General features: G+C 34.4%; 1 protein-coding gene across 6 annotated transcripts in view; it reads right to left on the bottom strand.

Annotated features, from left to right (window-relative positions):
* The window catches only part of LOC145293181 (C2 domain-containing protein 5-like), a 186,975-nt gene that overhangs the window by 139,184 nt on the left and 19,992 nt on the right, over positions 1–27,799 (bottom strand). For all 6 annotated transcript variants that reach the window (XM_080139658.1, XM_080139660.1, XM_080139657.1 and 3 more), the window contains exons 3-8: positions 26,882–26,968; positions 9,674–9,714; positions 8,708–8,838; positions 5,240–5,335; positions 3,072–3,227; positions 557–617 (exon numbers count right to left, since the gene is read on the bottom strand). In XM_080139658.1, coding sequence (XP_079995784.1) covers positions 557–617; positions 3,072–3,227; positions 5,240–5,335; positions 8,708–8,838; positions 9,674–9,714; positions 26,882–26,968 — 572 coding nt within the window. The remainder of the gene's footprint in view (positions 1–556; positions 618–3,071; positions 3,228–5,239; positions 5,336–8,707; positions 8,839–9,673; positions 9,715–26,881; positions 26,969–27,799) is intronic.

Here is a 27,799-nt window from a genome sequence, read left to right as displayed (position 1 = left end):
AACCACCCGTCTTAGCCAAAATAAGGGCCAAAGTGGCGTGTTGCATTTCATGTCCTAATAGGACCTTGAACATGATCTGCTCAACCACTAGGATTCCATCCTTAGGTATGATGGGTTGCCACCTACGGTCAATAGGTGGCCCCATTGAGGAACTTTTTACTCTCTGCAAGAGGGCAGTTGGTGTATTCTAATGCCCCACTGACAGTGCAAAGAAATTAATGGCTTCCAAGTAATCTGCTGTAAATGCACATAAATATGTTGCAATATCATACAAATTCAATGTATTCAAGTTCAAAAAAAAATGACCAAACACTCCCCTACTCACAAGATAGGTGTTTATTCAAAAAAACCGTTTTTAACATAAGGAGATTGGTAATGTCCATTCTAATAGGCGTTCTTAATGTGAGGAGGTTGGTGGTTGGGCTACAACAACAACAACAGAAGTACTTTTCATGGAATTTTCCGTGCTGCTAATTATTTTAGGAACCCTTACTAGTTTGCTTGAAACATGAAGATCTTTACATTTTTACACAATAAAAATCCATTGGATACTCACCCAATTATCGAATTTCCACCCAACTCCAAAACTTTCAAGCCAATCTTCCGTTGTAACTCTCCTTAAAAGAGAGAAAGAAATACAAGTGACAATATTTGAAACCGGATTAAACAAAAAGATATGAAGTTGATACAATGTTGTGAGCATGATATATGTTCAAGTGCTAACAGGGATATTTATTCACTTGTAATAATATCCTAGATAAACTTATAAACAATAAGGATTAAGAAGGTGTGTTGCATGGAGAGAAATGATAGAATATCACCAAGATTAATATAGTATTTTATTTTAATATTACAATAGTTTTTCATCCTTCAGTTTTCCTTTCAAGTTACAGTTTAAAAAATATAAAAAGAAAAAAAATATCTTCCAAAACCAAAACAAAATTACTACATTTTCTGAATTGTTATATTTGTAAATACTTTATAAAAACAAAAACAAACCACAATATCTTAAACAATATTCTTAATTTTCAAGATCATGGTCAAATGCAAAGTAAACTTATGTAGGAATGATAAATATTACCAGTTATGTAGATGCAATGTCCACAGAAAAAAATATATAGAATTTTACAAATTCTTAACATTCCTGATAACATCTAGATTTATTCCATAAATGAATTTTACATTTTTATCAGATGAAATGAGAATTTCCAAAATATCCATTGGAGGAGCAACTAATGAAATCTCAAAAATGGATATTAAGAAAAATGTTTGTTCAACTTAATAAAGTCAAACCCAAATAGCATTTAAGCTGATAAAACAAACTATGCTTCTGACTAGCCAATTTTTATTGTATTGGTAATACATATATTGTTACAATTTATATTAGAAATTACTTAGGCTCAGATGACCATTGGTGCTTGTCCTAAATTCACCCTATATATAAAAAAAACTATGATGTACATACCTGAATATTGTACACCAAAAATCATGTAAATTGATCAAATACTTTTATTTTTAAATTAGACACTCTCATGATGCCATCTTGAAAAGATTCTAAGGGAAGAAGGGAGATAATTCAAAATAATTTAAACTGGCAAGATTTTAAAAAGTCATGCTTAATATGATGAGGTGAGGGGGGACATTGGTAAAACTCAAATTTGCTTAAAATTTTATCAAAATAAAACTACTTGATCAATTTATGCAATTTTTTATGTACAATGTTTTCTTTCAATCACGGGTACATGCATTGGATTTTTCTCTAGTTTTGTTTTTAATATAGGCGAATTCTGAACTAGGACCAAACAATTTTTATATAATAACTTAAAAATCAGCAAAGAGAATAACTCATTTTAAATTGAAAAATTTAATAGTTGTTTATTTTCAGTTACGAAATGTGCAAACAAATAAAAATTAAAACTTAAAATTATTTCACTGCATACCGGGTAATACAAGGTGGATACAACTAGTGTAAAGATATAAAAATATTTTTTCAAAACCCATTGTCAATGAAGGAACTGTTCTTTCCTCTTCAAGTAATTTTAATACAAAAATATTCACAACAAAAGTAAAAACTATTTGGGATTTTTTAATTGAAGAAAATATTATACCTGGACCAAGTCAACGTGAAAATAGTTGTTTTGTTTATGCTTCAAAAGCGTGAGGTTTGAGTTAGGTTAGATACAGTGGGATGCTAAACACGTTCCTTTCAACTGTCAGCATAATTGCAAGTGACATTCATCTTAGGTGGATTGAACTGGCTTCCTCTGAAGGAGTAAGTTTCATGGGAGTATGAAATTCACAAGCAGTTTCCAGTCGCATGTATATTCTAATTAGTGGAAATGACGACATTAAGTTTTTGCAGTTCTTGCAGGAAGGTGTTGAGATCCTCCTACAAACAGCACCTGGTATTTCCAAATGGTTATACATCTGGTACTGACCAGGCTCCATATTGCTCACTTTGGTGATTTAAAAAGAACCTGTGTGTCAACATGATTATGCTGTATATAATTGAGACTGCTGGATTTACATTAGGTCAAAAACAATAAAATAAAGTGAATTGCAAAAACAATTTATTATAAAAAAAAAAAAAGAGAAGCAGTTGTATGTGTGTTTGTAAAAAACTACTGAACAAACACCCACAAAGTTCATATATTCCTGATCAGTCTTGATCTAGATAAGTAATATCTAAAATTAAAATAATTATTCATTCCTTGGGAATCAACAGTTTTTTTGGGGGGGAGGGGGGCTTTTCAGCCATTTCCAATATTATCTATTATATAAGGAGAGGTGAATGACTTGCATTATTATTATTTTCAATACATTAAAACAAGAGTGAGGAAAGAACTAAGTGGAAATGAAAAAGAAGTGAGGGAGATGAATGTAAAAAAAAAAAATGGGGAAGAGAGAATGACAGATTGAGAGAGACAGAAGTTTTGATATGAAATATTGCACACTTTTTAACTTCTATTTTGTTATTTCATGGTTCTTAACAATGCTAAATAGCCCTGCTAGTGAAAAATAAAAGTTAAAACAAAGAACAATAAAAAAAATTGTAATTATTTGAAACCGACCTGTTAATTTGGAAAATAATCTTTGTCTAGCTTCGTTTGATGCTCTTGGTGTTCGCAATTTATCAATCCACTGATATTCAGGATCATCATTCACAACAAGTTCTTCTACGAATCCGTGCAGACTTTGAAGCTGGAACTTTTCAGGAACAGTCGGGGCTGCACATTAAAAATATCAATAAACAATTTTTATAAAATTGAAAAAAAAAAAGAAAAAAAAGTTGTTTCCCCTTGACTGTTAATGTCAGTATAGATATCTTAGACAGTAGACATTACTGTATTAGAAATAGAGAACTATTTTTTTAAATTTGGAGTGGTATGTAGATTTTTCAAGGGCAAAATAATTATCTGATGTTTAAGTCAAAGTAATATAATGGAAGCAACATAGAAATACCAATCATTATGATACTGACATGCATAGTATACCCTACTTGAAGATATTCTTTGAAATTGATTTAGCTTCACCAGTTTATATTAATGGTTCCCAGATGTATGGTTAATAGATATGTAACTAGCATGTGAAATAAATTCGTGATTTCAGAAGTTGCCTTTAAATGAGGCAAAATTTGAAAATCGCAACTCAAAAAAAAAACAGTAACATCTTCAGATTCAGTATTTGGTAATTTTGTTTAAATATATGTTAGAAATAAAAGAATTGGTGTTTAAAGTCTGAAAGACTTCAAATAGTAAAGATTAAAGAAATACATTTTTGAAGAGAATCTGGTTCTTGTCTAGAATTCCCCCCTTTGTTGAAAAAAATATAAAATGAGAGAGTGAGAGAGAGACACACACACACAAAGCTTCTCTCTTTACATCATCAACTTTCTGATCCCCATCTGGCCTCAGTTGAAATGAATGGCTCTCGTCTTGAGGTCTCAAGTTTTGATAAACTTCTGGGCTTGACCTTTACTCCTGATCTTAAATCGAACAGTTACATCAAATCTGTTGCTAAGGCTGCTGGAAAAATGGTGGGATCCTTCTATCGATCCAGTAGATATCTCACTGCTGATGCAATTCTCTATCTATATAAGCCAGGTACGTCCAAGGATGGAGTACTGTTGCCACATCTGGGCAGGAGTTGCTAGAAAGGACTTGTCCTGCCTTCATAGAGTTCAAAATAGACTTCGTAGTCTCTAAGGAGATATCCTTTTCTCTTCCCTGCAACCTCTATCTCACAGAAGAGATGTTGCAAGTTTGTCTCTGATGTATCGTTATTTTCATGGAAAGTGTTCGACTGAGCTTCAGTCTATGGTCCTCCCTCACCAAACTTTCACAAGAAACACTCGTCTAACTGAAAACACTATCAATAATTCCCCCCACTCGTTATCTGTGCCTAAACCTAAATGTAGATTTCATGAACAAAGCTTCTTTCTTAGAACTGCATGCCTGTGGAATTGTCTTCAGTTTTCCTGCTTTCCAGCTGACTACAATATGGTTGTCTTCAAGTCTAACGTAAACAAGTTCTTGATGAGCCCTCCCACTTGTTAACAAATTTACCGAATTTCCATTACTAACGATTACTATATTGTCCAATTTCTACTGTACACACTTTAACCCTTATCCTCGAGTGGCCTCTTGGCCTTGATAAGTGGTGATGCCTATGTAAAAAAAAAAAAATAAATAAATATGTATATTGTACATATATGTAATGAAATGAAAATATTATATTCCAAAAATCACGTAAATTGATAAAGTAGTTTTATATTATAACGAAAATCATTTTTAAGTGATTGATGAGAATTCCTAGGCATTACACATAAATCTCACCAGTTTTTAATTATTCTGGAGTTAACTCCCTTGTTTTTTTAGATCATAGATATTTTTCTTCATATTTGTTTTTAATAGGAGGGGAATTCTGGAAAAGAATTGAGAACTCTAATTAAACCCTAATTGAAATTAGCCTTTAAAGATCGGAATAGTTCAATATTTTTAAATCTCTGAAATTCCTAAAATTTTCATTAATACAAAATATGACTGGTAAAAATTGAAGCTGAAATTTTTAAGAACTATTTCTGTTAAGCATACTAACAAATATAAACTGAAGAACCTTTATGACGCACTCATTTGCCATGGGCACATTCGTTTATCTTAGTAGATCAGCATTCAATAATAATAGCAGATATTTTCTAAATGAAAAGTAAAACAAAACAATTTAAAAACAAAATACTTACAACAATAAAGCTGAACTCCACAAGATGACTGGCGAAATCTATTAAAATCACTGAACAAGTCAACTTTTACAATAAAATTCAACTCGCCTCTGATACCTAAAAAAAAAATTCAAAATACAAGGCAAACATCAATAAACTAGCTGAACTCAGAAATCACAGGAGAAAAAAAAATATTCATTTGGTCACCCACCGAACTCAGATTAGATTGTTTGAACCAGGAAAAACTGCATTTACAAAGTTAGTTAAATTTTAAAATTAAAATAATAAAATCTAAATTTTTCTGCTCACTACATTTCCTTCTTTTTTTCTGAGTTACTTCCCTTGTATCACAAATCAAACAACCAAAAAAACATTAAACTTCCAAGATCTGGATAACAGGATAGAATTCTTATCTAAAGACTTCAAACTTTATAAAAATCTAATTAATATTTGTATATATGAAAACAGAAATTAATAATTACTTTTATCACACATAAAAAAAAATCTCATCATTTTTGACTACTTAGAGTTTGGCTAAATTTTTAAACATTCCAATTATAAACAATAGTAGATAAACTACTTAAAAATATTTCCAAAATAAACCATTCAAACAGAAAAAGTTCCAAAGTTGAATTTGATTTGTAAAAAATACAAAATAAAAAAGCACTTCGATTTTCTCGTGTCAACAATTGGAAAAAAAAAAAAAAAAAAAAAAAAAAATGGCGAAAATCAAATTATTAATGTCCCACCCCAAGAAAAACATCTGACCTAAAATACTATGGTTGTTCTGAAAGTAAAGCCTCTTATTTTTTTTTTTTTTTAACTCAAAAAAGTTGAAAAGCTACAAAGATGGAAGTAGTACCATTAAAATGAGCAAGCTTTTTTGCTTTAGAATTTATTTTTCTACAGTCACCACCATTCTCCGTGCACTTGTGCCAGGAATTTAATGATGCATCTCTGCTTCTGATACATGTCCATAACAGAGGTTGTTTTCTAAGAGTCTCACACCATCAATATATGCAACAGAGAGATTAAACTTTCAGATCATGAATGCATACCATCAGTCATCATAACAATGCAATTTACAATGCTCTCTAGTCTATTTAGACGGAAAAGAATAGGAGGCATTACTTTTGGAACACCCATTTGTATAAGTTTTTTTGATGAATACCACTTATTTTGATTTAAAGACAGGAAATCATCAAGTAGACTCTTTCTCTTTTACCAATGTCTAACTTTTCTCTTATATCACATGGTTAAAAGCATATCAATTAACTGTCTACTTTTTATATGGGGTTCCTCTGTCAATCATCCAGATAAACAGTCACATATGTCAAATTTTATTTACTGCTAAAAATATTGATATCTCAATATTTTTCAAAAACGCTTCTTTTAAAAAGTAATCCAACTTATCAAATCTCCATTACTAACGATTACTACGATATTATCCCATTGATTACTATACACACAATAACCCTTATCCTCGAGTGGTCTCGGGGCCTTCACAAGTGGTGACTCCTATCAAAGGCATATAAAAGTATGGGCGCTTATACAGTTTAGTCAAGACATTTAAAAAATGAAAATATTGAAAAAAAGTTATATTGTACATACTCGTTATAGTCTGAAGTTCTCTGAAAAAAAATTTCACCAAGTAGTTTTTATTTTACAGCGAAAAAACAATTTGTTATGATACCGAGCAAAAGGTTCGATTTTTAGGAAGCTAGCAATAAAGATGGGGAGAGCCTGTCAGCGCTTTACATGGAGTTATCTCCCTTTAGCGAGTTCAACAAATTTCGTAATGGCTGACTTCAACACGCTCTCATAAAAACGTGTTTTTCTGCTGTAAAATAAAAACTACTCGATTAAATTAAATGAAATTTTTTTTCAGAGATCTTCAGTCCATAACAGATACATACAATATAACCTTTTTTTTTTTTCGATATTTTCATTTTTTAATGTCTTCATTAAACTGTACAAGTACCAAATTATGAAATTAAATAAAAAACAACAAAAAAAAACAATGAATTTGTTATGTCCACCTTAATTTTATTGTCTAAATATTCTTCCATTTTTTTGGTTTGCTTGTGTTTTGTACTATTTAATCTTTTGATCCCTCAAATAATACAACATGAAAATTTTCTTTGAAAATATTTAAATAAATAAGTCAATTCACAATGTTCCTCAATGTGTTTTGTCATTAACAGGAAAAGTTGAAGTCTCATGTGGCAGAACCTATTATCCACAATGATTGGTTGGAACACAAATCTGGAGAAGACTAGTGGATTTTGATTGTTTGTAGTCCTCTCCTGATGCTGTTGCATGTTCAGATTCTGTGACTGATGAGGAAGCAAAAGTGTAAACCCAAGCAAAAGGAAATTAGCGTCTGTCTGCATTTCATGTTTGCTTCTTTTTTTTCAACTCTTATTCTTTCTGTTCTGTTCTTTCTTTGTTTTATTTAAAAGTCTGTGACTTGTGTGAATATGTATGTGTTTGAATGGCAGTTATCCCCCTTTATGTTTGGCCGGTATTAATTCACTAAACAGATTCATTTTCCTTACTGCCCTTTTTTATTAAAATTACTCCAGACAAGGCATGGAGCCACTTGATGTAGGGAGCTAAAAAATAAATAAATAAAATAAGGAGCTAAACAAAATAGTATTTTAAGAATAAAAACTAGCCAACGATAAATATTAGACCGATAGATTATGACCCAGAAAGCGGTGATTTTTCCCCTTTTGTCAGAAACATTACTAATGGAATGTGAGGATTAAAGGACAAAATAAGGGAAGCAGAAGTTATGAGACTAACGAAAGTAAACCCAAAGTGGCAAGAGGAACTTCCTGCCTAGACAGTGACTTTTTTGAATTGACTGGCATGCTGATGAAAGATGAGGTTTCCATCGAGATAATAACTAGACAAATAGAGATGATTACACAATTTCTCTTAAATTAATTCATATTAAGTCAGCCTATTTAGCATAATGGTAAGAGTGCTTGCTAATGGGCCAGGGGAGCGGAGTTCAATCTTCAATCAAGTCATAACAAAGACTAAAAAATTGTACTTGATGTCCCCTTGCTGTGGAGTAATCTTGGGAATAGAGTAATGCCCTCCCTTACATTTCACAACTAATAAAAAGGGAGTCTTCAAATTAGCCTTGACTACATTTATCTACTTAGCTTTAACTCAGTGTGTAGTACAATGATGTCTCAACTGATATAACCATGTTACCCACTGTCAGTCAACCAAAACACTCCAAAGTGTATCCCACATTGATATCAAAGCTGTGGATGATGACTTGATTCTAGCAGAGCAGCACAAACAAAATGGCAATAAACAGAAGTTCTAAGTCATTCATAAAAAATCTAACCTCCGCACGAGTCAGAGAGACAAAACATGAAAATAATATTGGTCAACCCACAACACATAACTTGTACTTACTCTGGAAATATATTACTGTTAACACTTGGTATAAAAAAACTGAAAAATTACCTCTCATCGTATCATAAATTGGAAACCAGCCATTGATCACAGAAGGGTTATTCTTGATTAACAATGGATTCAGATCAATATAAACTTTTCCAATCGAGTCATGGGCACTGTAGGTGTCATAATCCAGAACCCTGTTAAGAAAAATCAACAGACCTTTTTCATGCTTATTTAGAATTACACAAGATAATAAAAAAAACTTAAAAAATACAGAAAAATTTTTTGATGAATGTACTCATCACAGAACAAAGATGTTATATTCTAAAAATTACGTAAATTGATCAAGTAGTTTTGTTTTACTTAAGAAAATCAAATTTTATGATTTTTAGCAATTAAAAAGTTTTAATTATTTTGAATACGCACAAAATTTCTGTAGGTGAATTGAAATGTTGCCCTTGAATTTTGGCAAAATTTAAATCAATATCGTTGCTCCCAGCCATCACTTCACTCCCTCATAAAATTTGATTTACTTAATTATCTTCAGACAATGCTTATCTGGAACCATAGAGACAATGCCTCAATCCACTACACCATGGGCCTCGAAGACGTTGAATCTCTCTATGGTTCCAGGAGAGTATTTGTCTGAAGATAGCGGTTTCAGTTCCTACCTAAGCAGGCCAGAGGATTAGTTGGCCAAAACATGAGGAGACGACAATTATGAAAGGTAGTAATTACGGGGGATAAGTTATAAGACTCAGCATTCCTATCTCGTCGCGGTTAATCATCCGAAGAAGGCCAAAGAAAATGTGGTGAAACAACTATGAAGATGAGGATAACAGTCCACAAAAAGCATGCACTACTAATATTTTGCAAATAAAAAAGTGGAATTAAACGCTGAAAATCACAGTTAAACATAGTCAAACGCATTACAATGATTCAACTCATTTTACAAATGATATAAAAATATGTTAGAAATAAAAATTAATAGAGATTTTATATTTTTGTTTTAGAGTTGGTATAAATTCTTACCTGAGTATGAGAGGTTCATCTTGGAGAGCTTCATCTTCAACCTGAGAAAAAAGATGATTTAAAAAAGTAATTAAAAATAGTTTGACATTTTTTATTTATTAAAAGTTGAAATGGAATTATTGTAAAATAAGAGATGTCCAAAATGAATAATAAATAAGAAAAATCATCCAAATAAAAGAAAACAGAATTATTCAATTTGCTTTTTTTAAAATGCAATATAGAAACTATTCTAAAACAAAATATGATAATTTCTGAAGATAGACCTTTAATCAGTGAAAGTGTCTACACATCTTTAGAAAATCCGCTTCTTAAATGCATTTGAAAGAGTGGGTGATCTCATTTTTTTTTTTTTTTTTTTTATTTTCCAAAAAGAAAAATCATTGTTGATCTCCAATTTGGTGTATTAAATACTCATATATTGAACACTACTTACTCATAAAAGGTGAAGATCAGAGTTAGACTTTTTGGATTACAATTTAGTATGATTAATCTATGGATATTTTTGTTTTAATATAAATGATGCATATTGACTATAACATTTTTTTTTTTACTATTATGTTACCACTTATTGAAGCCAAGAGCCACTTAGGGGAATAATTGTCAGTTGAAAGAGGAGTATTAACATTGATCAATGGCATGAACCGTGTTTTATGTGAAAGACAAATGATTAAAATCAGCATCATATTTGCTTCACCATTTGTTTTACATGCTGGCATGTGTTGGACAACCTTAAGAAATTGATTTCCAAACTAACCTATCCGTCTAGTATAAAAAAAAAGGGGGTTATCATTCCCATTTACCTCCCGTTAATACACTAACAATCTAAAAATAGGGTCTGTCTAATTAACCAATCAGGGACCCCCATTTATCGGGCTCGCTTTTAGAACAATAGTCTCTTCCTCTTTTAACCACAGCTCATCCATGAAGCAACAGGTAGGAAAATTCCTCTCCTAAAATTTTGTGCCTATACGAACATTACAAGAGCCGTCTAATTCTTTGGATGTAAAAGAACTTCATAGTTGGACTTTCTCTAAAGCCGCAAACACAATAAGTTTTGCAAAACTTGTAAATTTTTTTTGTTTTAATAAACAATACTTTTTTCTATATCCTGTTTTGTGTCGTTAGTGAATCCCTTTATTTAAGTCTGCTCCAACGAACTTCGCAGCAATTCGGATTACAACCTCCATTTGCCAGTATTCGCTTTATTTTGCAAAACTTAAAAAACGTTTGGCTGCTTGAAAAAAAAAAAAAAAAGGGAACTAATAGACACATTAAAAAAAAAAAAAACGAGAAAAGTCAACTTAGAGAGCCCTCTATAAAATTAAACTTATTTCATTGCCTTTGTAAAAAAAAAAAAAGGGGGGGTCTTTAAAGAAAGAAATTAAACTCGCATGTGAATTACATTTGTTGAAAAAAAAAAAATTTAAACTTATTTCATTGCCTTTGTAAAAAATAAAAAGGGTGTCTTTAAAGAAAGAAAATCAACCCGCGTGTGAATTACATTTGTTGAAAAAAAAGAAATTAAATTTATTTCATTGCCTTTGTGAAAATTCAAAACAATGCACGCACGCACAAGGCCTGGCCTTAAATAACAACAAATTTCAGCACGTGTGTTGTAACGCATATAACAACATCATTAAAAGCAAAAAATGGTAAACAGACCTATTGTTTTTTTTTTTTATTTAAATTAAATACTTCATGTGTTCTATTGGGGTCTCTTATTCTTATTTGTGACCTTTGAAAAAAAAAAAAAAGGGGGGTGAGTTTCTTTCCCTTTTGTTGAATTACGTCTGTTTATATTCCTCCAGTGAATACTTATTTGTGACTTTCTTAACCTCTGTTGTAAAAAAAAAACAAAAAAAAAACACATACATTTTATTTATAACGTTTGTTTAACTAAGACAAACTGCTTCATTTGATGTGCTATTAATTTAAAGGGAAATTGACATCGCGTTTTGATTACAAAATAAAATCACTTACCCGAGGAAGCACATTAATAAAAATAAAAAATTTTAAAAATAAAACGTAGAATTTCATGGCCTTTAAATGTGTGAAACCACTCGTGGATTCACGAAACATTTTAAAGGATGATATCATCCTTACTATTGAAATGTTGGAAGAAGGTGAAGGACCGACTAAGAATTAGCCATTATCAAGGATATGCAATTAGAGGTTCGTACCTTAAATAACAAAATTAAGGGGCTATGCATCAAGGCAGAGCTTGATTTGAAGGAGTGTGGCTTCGTGGAAGAACAGAAGAAGTAAATTAGATTTCGGACTAGCTCCAATGACCGCCTCTCTGTCATAGAAAGCTCTGTTATAGAACACGCCCCGCCAGAAAAATCTGAAGCTGCCCAAGTTCCCCTGTTGTCGATCCCTAAGTTGCAGTGCGCTACCTTCAGTGGAGTCAACCCCTCTAAGTTTGAATTTAAGAATTTTCTCTCTCAATTTAAAAATTGCACCGATTCCATTAAGTCTGGTAAGACCAAACTGGCCCTTCTAAAAGGATATTTGAGCGAGTATGCCCTACAGCTCGTCTCTCATCTAACATTAGAAGATGAAAATTATGGTGTGGCTGTGGACTTACTAACCAAGGAGTTCTTAGATGTCCTCTTCATCATAAACGAAATCTTCAAACAAATCATTTCTGCTTCTCCTCTTTATGAGCCCGATTTTGTGTCTGTGAAGCAATACCTTGCTGAAGTGAGGGCAGATTTGTCGGAGTTAAAAACCTCATATCGGATCGATTTTTTTGAAGAAAAGTCTCCTGGATTTATATTGGTCAGTCATATCATGCGTGAAAAATTACCAGTGATTTTGAGAAGGGAAATTAGTCACCGAGTGGGATCAAATTACCCTACTATGTCACAAATTTTTGACAACTACAGTGAGGCCATTTGTGCTCTTTCAAGGAAATAAAAAACAATTTCGGTCATCAGAAACACATTTTAAAAAAGACCGGGGACAGGTCAGAGTCCACAAAAAGAAGAATAATGATGCTTGCAGAATTTTGTAACAAGGTCTCCCAAGACTTACTGCAAACTCTGTACTGTACGTGGCCACACCATGTCGGGTTGCGCTAAATTTTCTTCCTATGAGGACAGAATTGAGAGATGTAGACAATTGAGATTATGTACAGTGTTCCAGTTTTAAACATAAAAGTGAAAACTGCCCTGGACTCCAGACCAAATCACCTCTCTCATGTAAATTATGTTCCTCTAAGGCGCATATTGCTCCATTGTGTGACGGTACGAAAAAGGTAATTTCCCTATTTTCGCACATGCTTGAAAATGACATTCTACTGCATATTGTTACTATTTCCTTGAAATACTGCAACCAGAGGACGATTATTAACTGCCTTTTAGATACGGGAAGCCAGCGTTCTTATTTCTCTAAAATAATATTAAAGGGGTTAAGGTACCCTGACGAAAATCCTAATACTTCTGACTACCAAATGAAAACTTATTCTGGTATTACCATGAAAACTCTTGAACAGGTTGTACTAGAAGTTAATATAGAACCGGGAAAGCAATTGCCTATTCCTGTCCTGATTGACGAACAATTTAACATACAATTTGAATTTAGTAATTTCAGCAAGGTGAAATCCAACTTGAATAGATTAAACTACAAGTTGGCATTTGCAAGTGATAACCAGAGTGATACTATTAAAATACTGGGTATCATTGGTATTGATATATTCCAATTCATAGCAAGCTCCAGGGTCATTGAATGCCTGGGATTTGCCTCAGGGGATTGCACCCTTTGGAAATGTCCAACATTTTTTATATCCTCAGCAGATAACCTCTGTGGGGACTAGCTACAGACTTTGCCGTAATTACCATACAGTAGTTTTGGAATATGCATACTGTCCTGAGCGGCAGTTAAATTCCATATTAGAACCCAAATCTACATACCCAGATCCATTCCCGGACATATTTGAAACTTCAAACGTGGAAAGAAACTTGGAGAACATGTCTGCTGTAGACTCAGCTGCTGCCCCTCTTGGAGAGGAACTTGTTAGCGACTACGACAAGGAAAAGGTGAGACATTTAAGTAGTCCATTGAATTCAAGGACAATTGATATTTTGTGGATTTACCCTGGCATAAGGACAAGGTCAGTTCAGTTCCTTCCAACTACCAAGTCGCACTTAAAGTGCTAGAAAGAACAATGCTTTCCTTGAGAAAAAGGAATTTGGAGGAAGCGTACACTGACATTTTTCGTCAGCAGGAGTCTGAGGGGATCATTGAAAGAATCGCACTCAACCCTCGAGATTTCCACAAATACATCTGGATACCACACAGACCAGTCTTCAAGTCTACCAAAATAAGACCGGTTTTTAATTGTTCTCTCAAAACTGGAGGCGGTTACTCCCTCAATGAAGCATGTTATCCCGGCATAAATATGATGAATAATATGCTTGAACTTTTACTGTTGTTTGTCACTAACAAATATGTCCTATTAGGAGATATAAGGAAAGCCTTTTTGATGATAAAACTCAAGTCTGATGAAGACAAAAACAGATTTTGTTTTTTTGTAAAGGATGGAGATAACTTGCTATGTTATCGATATTGTACTTTAATATTTGGGTTCAATGCCAGCCCCTTTATTCTAAATTACGTTCTTCGACACCATGTGAATCACTTCCCAAATGATGCATGCACTGAAATGATGAGGAGACGATTTTATGTGGACAACTTGTGCATGACAAGCAATTCTCGCGAGGAAATAATTAACCTCTAAAAAAATGCGGTACCTCGTTTGCAGAAAGGAAATTTCCAACTGAGATCATGTAATTCGAATTATGAACCCCTGCGAGATATTATGATCAAGGATGACAGAATTGTGCAACATGGTTGTGAATTTGAGAAAATACTAGGGTATAAATATCACTCTAAAATGGATTATATCAGCATTGCTAACACTTCTGTTCAAAAAAACATTATCTCGAAGAGGGATATTTTGGCCGAGACAGCAAAATTATTTGACCCATTGTCACTCTGTGCTCCTGTCACTGTTAAGGCTAAGATTCTTCTCCGAAAATTATGGCTACTCAAATTGAGTTGGGATGAGAAGGTACCAGATGAAGTGATGACATGTTGGTCGAATTTGGCCGAAGATCTTTCTGGTTTGAGTGATTTGGCTTTCTCCAGACAAGCTGTGGACACTAATAGTCCACTGAGATTATATTTATTCTGCAATGCATCTCCGCAGGCTTATGGCTTTGTAGTTTATGGCGTGCAAGGTGGGAAATCCCATATAATATTTTCTAAGGTCAGAGTGGCTCCGATGAAAGCAAAAACCTTACCTATGATAGAATTGCTTGCTGTGTACACAACATTCAAGACATTAAGCATGCTGTTGAAATCCTATTCCAACATTAAGATTGAAAACATCTTTGTCGCTGTGGATGCACAAGTTGTATTGTCATGGGTTTTGTCGGACAATATTAAAACAAAAAGTTTATATACCAGAAACAGAATCAGAGACATTCGAGATATGAAAGAGAGGTTGATTAAAGAATTTGGAGTAGACATTCATTAAAAATATGTACCCTCTACTGACAACCCAGCCGATCTCCTCTCTCGAGCAATCACTCTGGAAAAATTTAAAGAGAGATTTGACCACTGGATTTACGGGCCTTCTTGGCTGGTTGAGGAGCCTGAAAGATGGCCTACAAATACTTTAAGTTGTCTAAGTTCTGAAAACAAATGCCATGTGGAAAATGTTTTCCATAACACATTAAGTGAAACAATAAAGGAACCATTGATCCCTTATGAAAGGTTTTCGAACTTTGATAAGCTGTGTCGCTCTACTGCCTACATATTCAAATTTGTCAGAGGATGCAAGCGAACAAAAGAACAGTCTGATTCTATCCAAACTGCCAAGATTTACCTGATAAAAATGATGCAACTGGAAGCATTTAATAAAGAAATTGCATATCTAAGAGATCCTCTTAATAAGGATATTCCCTTACTTGTTAAGAATCTTAATGGTTTTTATGGATTCTGACGGCATCATAAGAGTGGATTCTTCTAGGTATGACTATAATCTGATCTACCCCATTTTAATTGCCAAACGGCACCCTCTTACAAAGTTAATAATCTTGGATAGCCATCTTCGATGCAAACACTTAGGCATAGGCACAACTGTGACTAAATTAAGACTATCTGGATATTGGGTTCCTTAAGCGAGACAGTCTGTGAAAACGGTGATTTCTGATTGCATTACCTGCAGAAAATTCAATAGCCTTGCCTTCAAATACCCCAAATTGACTAATTTACATAAACACAGGGTTAAGTTGATAAATCCATTCCAACACACTGGAATCGATTATACAGGACACATTTGGGTAAAAAGAGATGGGAAGTCTCATAAAATGTATCTATTGATTTTTACATGCATGAATGTGAGAGCGATTCACATCGAACTTGTGCCTGATATGAGCACGCAAGCCTTCATACAAGCATTGATATGCTTTTCTAACCTTTATGGAACACCCACCCACATATACAGTGACAATGCTCGTGCATTTGATGCAGCCTTAGGTGGTGATGTAATTAGACATCACATCAGCAGCAATGAATTTAGTAAGTCATTTACTAAATCCACCATCAAACTCATTAAAATACCTTTATACTCCCCTTGGATTGGAAGTACATGGGAAAGGATGATTAGAGTGATTAAATCCTGCCTATTTAAAATGCTGGGGCGCTCCAAAACTGATTATTTTAACCTTCCTACCCTCCTATCTGATATCCAAAGGGCAGTTAACTCAAGACCCCTGACTTACAGATGTTCTACAGATGTGGATCTACTCCCCCTAACACCCAACTGCTTCATTCATCCAAACAAACTCCGAGCTTTCCTTCGATTCCGATTCACCCAGTTTTGTTGAGACAGAACCTACCTCCGGATCTCTGCTTGGAAAACAGAGAAGAGTTGAGGGCAAAATTCAAGGACCTTTGGCACGACGAGTATTTGCTAAGTTTGAGGGAATCTTGCAAGGACTTACATGAAACTGAATTTCAAAATAAAATTAAGGTCAATGACGTGATCCTTATCAAAAATCCGGCCAAGTCCAGACCTTTCTGGAAGCTTGGCAGAGTTGTGGAACTTTTCAGTGGCAACGACGGCAAAGTTCGTTCTGCCCAAATAAAAAGAGGTGATAATTCAGTAGAAACACACAACCTCAAACATTTATACCCTTTGGAGTTGTCCTTCACTCACAGTTTTTTCCCTGACATACCAGCCGACGAAGAACCTGATGAAGTCATATCCTCTCCTAAGAAAGCTAAGGACGCACCAGAATCTTCAGTTGAAATGATAACTAAGCGGATAAAAAAACCCAACTCTAACCCTGATTACCATTACTTTTGAAACATATATTTATTTATATATCTTTATTCCTCTTTTTCTCAGGTTCATTTTTACTACTTCCTACAATGTCTTTCTTTGCCTTCTCTGTATGCTCACCCTGCTTCCTGAATCATTGTACATTTACTAACCGAAGAACTCTCATTTGCTTTTTTTTTTTTTTTTTTTTTTTAATATGGCTATACTATTTTATGTTCTATATGCATCTCCCTACATTGTCTAGATTTATTCTTATTTTGAGATCATTAGATCCAAGTCTGTTTTTAACAATCATATTGAATATCTATTATATAATTCGCATAACATTGCTCTCCATGCAACGCATATCCTGAACCCTCACTGGCCAGGTTTCATTTCCATACATCACACTGTAGACATGCTTGATAGACTTTTCTTTTGATTTACCATCATAACGCTCTACTGCTTAGTAATGACAGAAGTTCCTCGAGCTTACATTATTCACTACTAATTTTTGTAATGACACTAACACCTGCTCTAATCTGTGCTCCAATGGTATCACCAAAGTAACAAAATCTGACAACCTCAATAGCTTCACCATCTAAATATATTTTCTCCATATCAGAGTTCTTATTCATCTTCATCATCTTACACTTCATGCACACAAACCGGTCTTTTCAATCTTCCAGTTTATTTCACTGCACTTCTTGTGTACCCAATTCTTTCTTGCCCCCCCCCCTCTCCCTCCACACAAACACAAATGAGTTGCTTCCAACTCCTTTTCCAAAAATCAAACAGGGGAACTTTTCAACACTACAACAACTGATCAGTTTGGTTTTAGTAGCATTCCTTCTCAGACTTGTACTTTCCATAACATTCTTCCAAAATTTTAACTCAACATATACATCTTCTATTGCTTCATAGACAAGCACTAAATAATCAATATAAAGCATTTCTTCCAAACAACCCAGATGGAACAATGCTTGTAATACAGAAATAAAAAACACTCAGTACAGAACAATTTATATATCTACTAGCGGGGGTACCCGGCGTTGCCCGAGTGTTTGTTTCCGGGAGGGGGGGGGGAGTTTTAAAAAATGTTATGGTAGGTAAGTAGGAAGGATCAAACCCGGAGTCATGAGTAAAAGTAGGAAAATAAAGTGTGAAAAAAAACAAAAAAAACAAACATCTGCAACGTTAACAGTTCGGCCACCAAGAAAAGTCCATTCCAGTTGTTTAGGAAAAAAAAAAAAAAAAAAAAAAAACGACTACGGTAGGTCGGCACGAACGTGAAAATATAATGTGAATTGTCCAGCACGCTAACCACTATGCCACAGAGCACTGCAGCTTAGTTTAGTGATTTTAAATAACTTCACATGAAAGAATTACGAAACCAAACCGGTGTTCTCTTAACTGTTCCTTGTGAACGATCCCCAAACGGTGTTAAGTGGTGGCAGGGGGAGGAGGAATTTATTAGAGAGAAAATATTTTACCACTTCTATTCTAACCGATTTTGGCCGTGACTTCTCAGCAGAAAAAGTATAGAAATCTAAGATTATCGAGGAATTTGAGAAATAATAAGCCTATAACACACCTCAGATATTGTTCTGCCGTTTGTGCATATTATATTTGCATGAAATATCTTGATTTTTAATCCTATTAATGTCAAAATCAGACGGGAAAAAATGAGTTCATTTTATTTATATAGAGATAAAAGTGAAAGTGTCTTTCTGTCTACATTTCCCTACACAATAACTGTCAATTTTCAGTCTACAGACTCGAAATTTGATATACAGGGTACTGAGATTTGGGAAAATCTTTGTAATCAGTTTTCGGACAGAAATTTGGTTATTAAGGAGTCAAAGTTCAACGATTTGACCTTTGAGAAATCTACCAAACTCCTCTGCCAATTTTGGGTCTCAACACTTGAAATTTTAGATATAGGTTCCTTAGACATGGATCTAACTTAATAACTTGATTTGAGCCCAAAACAATAAATGTTATGGGGTAATAATAGGAGTCAAAGTTTTAAAAAATTTGATCTCTGCGGTCTCTAACAAATCATTCAGACAATTTCTGGTCTAAACATTTGAATAAAGGGTATTCAGATATAGGGCAAGGTTTTTAATCGGTTTGGGTCAAAAATTTGAACTACAAATATATAAATCTATTCATGTATGTTTGCATGTCTGCCTAAAACTTTCGACAGAGGCGACGGATTTTCACAAGATCAGTGTCGTTTTGAAGCTTGACCTTCAGACGACAAATAATGAAAAATTGGCTAAAAACATTAATTTCTTCACCCTCAACTGGGCATTTTTCTACAGGGAGGGGTCGTTTTTTTCGCCGATATTATCGAAAGTCATCCTCTCTTTTTGATTGTTTAGCCTTAATTTTAACCTATGTCACTTCCGGTTTGGCGGTGGTCATAACAGCAAAGACATCACTTTTTTTTTCACGGTCTTTTCCTCCTTCACGGTATAGGTTTGAGCCTGCCTTCCTACTACCACTTTTTTTTTTTTTTTTTTTTAATTTGTTGCTTTATTCACTCAACATACACCTCCAAACATCCGGGTAATGCCGGGCACCCATGCTAGTATATAAGAAAATTATGAAACCACTGCAAGTGGAGAATAAAATCCCAGCTGCACTGGGTTCAAGTTATGATGTTAAAATGCTTCAGTGATAAAGCTTCAATTTGGGAGCTTTGGATAAGTGTGTAGTCACCTTTTAGTTATTACTCCCAGGACCACTGACCCAGAATTGTAGTACCTGTCAGTGTTTCATATTTCTTTTTAAAGTTTGACAGATTGGCCTTTTTATGGCCAAATTTGGCCTTTTTTATATTCAATTAAAACATGATTCTATGAAAGCACAAAAGAGGCAAAATTTTGCCCTTAAAAAGCCCAATCTGTCTTACCTTAGAACAGCCAAATTTTTCAAGCACTATGGTGGGCTCCAATGTTGTACATTTAGTCTTATAAAAATGATAAAAACTGGTTTTATTTTAGCCTTTTAGTCTAATAATGTGTTTTATATAAAAATAGTTTTTATAATTTTTGTGTCTGTCAAATAATTTACGCAGCTAAACTACAAATTTACCCTAAATTACATTGCCTAGTTGTTATATATTGCTTTTTTGTTTACTTTTCTTTTCCGGACTCATTATTGACACTGCCGAGACATTATTTTCTTTTTTTAGGTAAATTTTTACCTTAGTTCCACCTCGACAATTTCCTTTAAAATGATGACTTCTATAGGTTTTCGACTATGCTGAATAAGGCAATCTCTTAACTTTGGCGGAGACAAGTAGTTTTCGAGATATAAAGACATGCATTATGCACTGTAATTGAGTGCCCGCCAGATTTGTACGCACATACGATAAACAAATATACTTCTCTCCGCCAGACACTGCAATCCCAACTTCTTTTTTGGTTTACAGTCTTTGTGGGTGGGTATGCTGACAACGAATAGTAAGGTTAAATTTGGGGCAAATACTTTTATATCCCCCATCCCTCATAAATTGGGGTGTATATTCTGAAAGCCATTCTTACCATAGCAAGGTTGGGGGTGTCTATTCCAAAAGGCGTTCTTAGCATTAGGACATTGGGGATTGGCCACAAACAACCGCAGTTTAATTTTTTAAGAGGTGGGGGGGGGTGCATGCTTCCACCGGGCAACGCCAGTTAACGGGTCCTGCTAGTATGCACACACACACACACACACACACATTGGTTCAATAAATGTAAAGCGGCATAGCTTATTCCACCATTTTATCTTAATTTGTTTCAGTTTGTATCTATCCATTCACCCCTGCTTTGTACTGCTTTGTATGAACTTAAATTTCCTAATATACACATTAATGACTTGCGAAAAAAAATAAGCAGCTACAAGAATTACATACATAAACTTTGCCAACTGAATTCTGGTAAGCAAAAAATAAGTTTTTTTTTTTTTTATTTCAATTATTATGTATTAATTTATTTACATAGTTCTTTTTCTTGTACACCTGCCCCTATCCGCCAACTCCCATCTGAAGAAAAAAAAAATATTGTTAAAATTTATTATTGGAATTTATTGTTGTCAATTTGCAGTTTGTGATTCACTTGTTATTTTCCTCAAAATAAACGTTTCAATTTGAATCAATGTCTGTACATGTGTGGTTTTGATAAAAAAAATCGGTAGACGCTGTTCTCAGTATTGGACTTTTCAATTAGTCATACTAATAAAGCACTGCCTAGCGTCGAATATGTTAGCAAAACAAGTCAGGAATGATGAGTAGCCGCAAGAATTACACATGTAAACTTTGCCAACTGCATTTTGGTAAGCAAAAAAATAAGTCCCTTATTTCAGTTTCATACTTTCCCCTAAACATATCAATTGAACTTATAAGTACAATCCTCAGTATATTTTTTTTCTAAATGGAGAGTTCTTGGCAGTTTCCATAACTCTCACTTCTAATTTGTTCCTCAGTCCTCATTTAGAATGAGTGATTTTCTGACAAATGAGGAAGAAAAAGCTGTACACTAGGTCGGCAGTTCTTAGGAGTGAGAAGTTGCCTGATACGTTGGAAATTTTATTTCCATTTCTATCCTTGTAGCCATGTCACTAGTAAGGGTGCTGGAGGTAAACATTTTAATTGGGCTTACATTATCCACCCGATAGTCAGATTGGAGTAACCACTAAGGAGGCTGTCCTATCAGTAAGTGCAAAGTACTGGGGCTGCTGTATTGCCATTTGGTGCATGAATTCTGGACTATGCAGTAGCTTATGGTGGGACTTCTCAATGCCATATTAGTGGGTAATTGTTACGGCTTTACCTAATCATGGCCTACAAAAAATATTTCTTCATTTTATTTTCTCCCTAACTTTCCCTCTCTGCCCTACTCTAACCCACTGTCAACCGGTTCCACAAATACCAAAACTCAATCACGAAAAGTCTCAAGAAAGAATACACGATTAAGCCCAGAACTCCAACTTCCAATGTAGACCCCTACTATCAGGTCTCCTCCAACATCAGGGGTCTACGTTCCAACCTTCCAGAGGTTGAACCTCAATTACAGGAGATCAAACCAGACCTATTATTCCTATGCAAAATTGACATTGGACTGACTACTTCCTTAGATGAGTTTGTAATTAAATGATACTCTAACTTAACATCAAAATTTGTCCCATACGATCAACATGAGCATAGAATATGTGCCGACATTAGAAATGGCTTTCCATGTGGTAGGGTCATCTCCAGAAAGACTAAATTGCCTTACATGTGTTTCCGAGTTGCACTTGCTCACAACACTGCATTCATATTTATCCTCAATCGTTCCCACATCAGCAGTGTTACTATTTTTAAGATCATATTTGAGAAAATTGACTAGATCTTGTCTGCCCATCCTCTGGCTAACAACCACATCTTTGGAGATTTCAATGTTCATAATGTGGAATGGTTAACCCACCCAAACAAGACAAATGATGAGCAGAGGTTTTGTCACGATTTCTCCATTGCTTATGATCTAACTCAGATTGTTCACAAACCTACCCGTGTGCCCGACACTGACGTCAGTATGAAAGTCTCCTATACCTTTTTCTTACAACTTGCCATAAGCTATGTTGTGTCTTCACTGGGATCTTCCGATCACTTGGTTGTCTCAGTTAAGATAAAAAAACAAAACAAAATGTAATAAGTCCTCAGAAGTACCTCTTCATCGTATAGTATATCGATACTCTATGGCTGACTGGGATAGCTTCCGTACTTTTATATCAGATCTACCTCTTGTATTCCATGTTTAAAAAACACGTCTTCTATGGTATCAGACCTGACGGAATGGTTAATTGTCGATACTGACTGCTTCATACCCTCAAAAAGATTCCAACCAAAACCAATTCAATCATGGTTCCAACCAAAACAAATTCAATCATGGTTCTCTCCAGAATGTGCTGCTGCCATTACGCACAGAAATCACTTTTTCCTTTGCTTTCAACAAAATAGATGTACTAAGACTAAAGCTATCTTCAGGATTGCCAGCAACCACTATAAAAGAATGTGAGAGAGTTGTATGCTCAGTCCGTCAGATTCAAAGTAACTGAGCAGCGGCTTGGTTTGCAACAGTTTTGGCAAAGAATAAACCGTGTCCTGAACAGAAGCGTGCGCTCTATCTCAACACTTATCAATGGACCTGCATCTGACAAAACCAAGAACTTTGCAGCTAATTCTACCCTATGTGATCAGGGTTGCCAACCTCCTGTGTCCGAAAACATGTTATGCGACATACAAATATCTGTGCGTGATGTTGTCAAACTAATCAAAAATCTTGATTCCAATAAAACAACTGGCCCTGATGGCATTCCTATTACAGTGCTCAAAAAACTTCAACCAGAACTAGCTCTGATATTTACAAATCTGTTTAAGCGTTGTCTTAAGGAGAATTGCTTTCCAACATCCTGGAAAGCCTCATCAGTATGCTCCATATTTAAAAATTCAGGTGATTGGTCATTGCCCTCTCAGTACAGATGAATTAATTTTCTGTGCGTCATAAGTTGCTGGAATACGTATTAAATAGAGAAGTAGTCAGCCACCTCAGCAAATATAACCTTCTCAGTGACATGCAATATGATTTCTATTCTGCTAGATCTACAGCAGATATACTGTTTTATCTCATAGGATTAGTGAATCTCTCGACGGAGGTTCCATTTTTAGGGCAATTATTCTTGACATATCAAAGACCTTTCATAGAGTATGGCATAAAGGTCTACCCTACAAGATCTCCAGCTATAACTGGAAATGTCTTCTGAATCATTAAAACATTTCTCTCTGATAGGTTTATAAGAGTAATGGTTGATGGGCAGAAATCAGAAGCTCACACTATTAATGCTGGAGTCCTTCAGTGTTCCATCTTAAGCCCAACTCTCTTCCTAATCTACATCAATGATCTCCCAAATCACATCCTAAGATCATTTCTAGACATTTACCATCTATGGTAACACTTAAATGCTGGAAATGCCAAGATCTGATTTCCACTCTTCTGATCTTGAGCATATGGTGCAATGGGGAAAAGATGGCTGATTAATTTTAATGCATCTAAAACCAAGCTTCTATCTTTCCATCATCAACGCTCTGACCCCCGTCTGGCATCTATTGAAATGAATGACTCTTCTTAGGGAAACTCCCTGTTTTGACTAGCATCTAGGTCTGACCTTTACTCCTGATCTGAAATGGAACACGTACATCAAATCATTGCGAAGGTCACTGGAAAAATGGTAGGATCGTTCTATTGTTCCAGTAGATATTTCACTGCTGATGCAATTCTCTACTTGTACAAGAACCAAGTACATCATAGGATAGAGTACTGTTGTCACATCTGAATAGGAGCTGCAAGAAACAGCTTATCCTGTCTTAACAGAGTTCAAAATAGACTTCATAGCCTAGCATGGGATACCCTTTTCTCTTCCTTGTAACCTCTTTCCCACAGAAGAGACGTTGCGAGCCTATCTCTGCTTTATTATTTTCATGGCAAGTGCTCATCTGAGCTCCAATCTACGGTTCTCCTGTCCTCACTTTCACAAGAAGCACTCGTCTAGCTGAAACAACTATCAATAATTTCCTCATTCTTTATCTGTACCTAAACTTAAATATGGATTCCATGAACAAAGTTTTTTCTTAGAACTGCATGCCTATGGAACTGTCTTCCGTTTGCCTGCTTCTCAGCTGACTACAATATGGTCATATTTAAATTCAACGTAAACAAGTTCTTGGTGAGCTATCTCTTTAAGTAACGCAATTTAGCAAATTTTCACTACTAACGATTACTACGATACTGTCTCAGTGACTAACGTACACTCATTAACCCTTATCCTCGAGTGGCCTCCGGACCTTGGTAAGTGGTGACTTTAAAAAATTTTTTTAAAATACATTACCCCCTAATCCATTAAATGTATAAAAAATTCTATTAGTTTAAACAGGTTTGAATAACAACAACTCAACCCCATTTCGACTATTGTAATTGGATTTACAGTATATTGTAACAAAGTAAGGGTGTGGGTAGGTTGATGCCCCCCCCCCGTTAGGAAGAAAGGCAAAACCATTTGGTATCAAGTTGTTTATTTAAGAAACCTGAGAACTCTGTGTATTAAAGGTTAACAAAAACTGTATTTACTAACTGTTTATTTGAGTTCGATCAGATCTTTGAAGCGAGCCATTGTGTTATTTTTGTAAATGATAATTTAGATTATGGACTGAGAATTGAATTTCTAAACAAAAAAGAAATAATATCTGCATGATGTTCAGAGGATGATATAATTGTTTATATATATATCAACAAGTCAGATGGACAAAAGGAGAATGCGCAGGCATTTCTTGGAGAAAAGATGCGCAGAGAGGAACACAGTCAAAGCAGAGTTGGCTCTTGACTTGACACATTTCTTCAGATACCCAGAGACCGACACTCCACAAGGTTACAAGCTGATGCCTTCGACCATATTCTTAGCATAATAACACATCGCTTCCTTCAGGACTCTGAAAGAATTATAAGAACTGTACTGTTTTTTTTTGTTAATATATATTTGGTGCAGAATCGTTTTATCCTGTTTTTTTTTCTTTTACTACACAAAAAAATCCACGGCTCTCTTTCGACGACGTTCGTCGTTAAGAGGGTACACAACGAATTGGTCCAGGATATATAACTAGATGATCAACCGATAATTCGGTCACTTCCCCATACCAGTAACTTTAGACGGCCAAGAATTATCACCAGCAGTGGAAGGGTTCCGAGGTCGACGATCGTCTTCAACCGACTGGTGAAAGAGTGGGGATGACAATATGATTAACTGAACTTAAGTTGCTACTTTTACCTATAGTTGGATTGAATTTGCAGGTTCATACATATTATTGTATAAATGAATACGATATGTTTGATGGTCTTTGAATTTGGCACAACAAATTTCTTTGTTCTGATCATGCAGTTTTTAAAAGATTTATTGAAAAAAAAGCTGACTAATCTCAGAAATATAAAAGGTGTTTTTAAAAGATTTTTCTGGATAAATATGTAGAATATGCACTGTGCTGAAATAATGCTATTTAGAAACCCATTAAGATGGGGAGGAGGGCTTTTTTGTAAATATTCTGTACTTTCACCTAACAATTTAATAAAGAAAAGATATTGTAAAATTTGAATGAACCTTGAAAATCCTATCTGAATAAATAGCAGGGTTTGTATTCTGCATAAGTACATTTTTTTTTTTTAATTAAAGGTGTTTTACATAGTAAAAATTATTCAATCTATGATATGAAACACAAAATGTGTGTATGTGTGTGTGTTTGTATGTCTGCCAAAAATTTTCGACAGTAACGTCGGATCGTGATAAAATTGGTATCGTTTTAAAGCTTGGTCTCTTGGACGAAAAATTAGCCAAAAACATTAATTCTTTCACTGTCAACTGGGCCGTTTTTTTTGTTTTTTTTTTTTTTTTTCTTACAAGCAGGGGTCACTTTTTTTGTTGACATTTTTGCAAGTCATTTAAACCTTACGTCAATGACGTCACATAAAAGACGTTATTTTGACTGCCTGTGGGCGCATTGATAAGACCATTTGCTTCTTTTTCACCTCCTTTTTCTCTGGTGCATTATGGGTTCGAGCCTCCCTAGTACTCCTAACTTTTTTTTTTTGCTCAACCAATACCTTTACACAAACCTCCACACACCCGGGCAAATGCTGGCCACCCAGGCTAGTCGTATATAAAAAAATAGGTAAAAATATAATCATAAAAGAAAACAAAAAAAATTTAATGGTAAAAAGAAGAAAAAAAAAATACAATGAGTAAAAAGCGTTCGATGCGAAATCAAACAAAAATTTTTAAAGTAAAAAAAACAAGAAAAGACTTACCTCAAATTTAAACCAATCTGAATTCCATTGAGGATTTAAAGATTTCCGATATACATCAGTTTTGGATATATCATTCCCAAATCGGACCTACAAATAAAAAGTGATAAACATTTCTCTTAGTAGAAGAATACTTGTTTATGGGGAAGTTCATGTTATATTAATATGCGTGTGCACAGCATTCGCTCTAGGCAAGTTGAACCAGCTTCCTTCAAAGATGGAAGCATCAAGGTAATATTAAATTTACTAGTGATCTCCAGTCGCATATATATCCCTGTCAGGGGAGATGATGACGTTAGGTTTTTGCAGTTCTTGCAGGAAGGTGTCAAGATCCTCCTACCTACAGCATATGATATTCCCAAATTGTCACCCATTTGGTACTTACCAGGTTGAATGTTTATTTGCTGTTTATTGGTCTACATCTTGTCAAACAAACAACAACTGAATTAGCTCATTGATAAATTCAAGAAAGTAGTCCAGAATAGTGGAATAGATAAATATTAGGTACCTTATGTACTTTCAAAATAAGTAGCGAATGTTGATAGATAGATGCACCAAAAATTAAACCTATGGATGTCAGAAACTTTAAAAGAGAGTTAAAGAAATGTACGATAAAACAATTTGTCTGAAACAAGTTAAGATAATTTTGTTTTGTTCTAAGAATTCTGGTTCACTTCAATTTCAAATATGTGTCAGTAAAATTGAAACTAATATCTTAATTTCTGAAAATATGGCTTCATTCAAAATAATTTTACTTATTGTATATTCACTAAATTTAATTTATTTACCTTAATATATTTCTTTTTTTTTTTTAAGTTGCATTGTTATTTTAAAATGTTTGAATTGAAAAAAAAATTAATTGAAAATTTGTGAGTGGACCCTTGTAATGGCATCAATATAGAAATTAAATTAGTGACATGA

The sequence above is a fragment of the Euprymna scolopes genome, chromosome 14 (genome assembly GCF_053919585.1).
Source record: "Euprymna scolopes isolate OS-2025 chromosome 14, ASM5391958v1, whole genome shotgun sequence".
Lineage (NCBI taxonomy): Eukaryota > Metazoa > Mollusca > Cephalopoda > Sepiida > Sepiolidae > Euprymna > Euprymna scolopes.
Note: the sequence above shows the minus strand (reverse complement) of the source record. Positions and strands in the feature narration are given on the sequence as shown.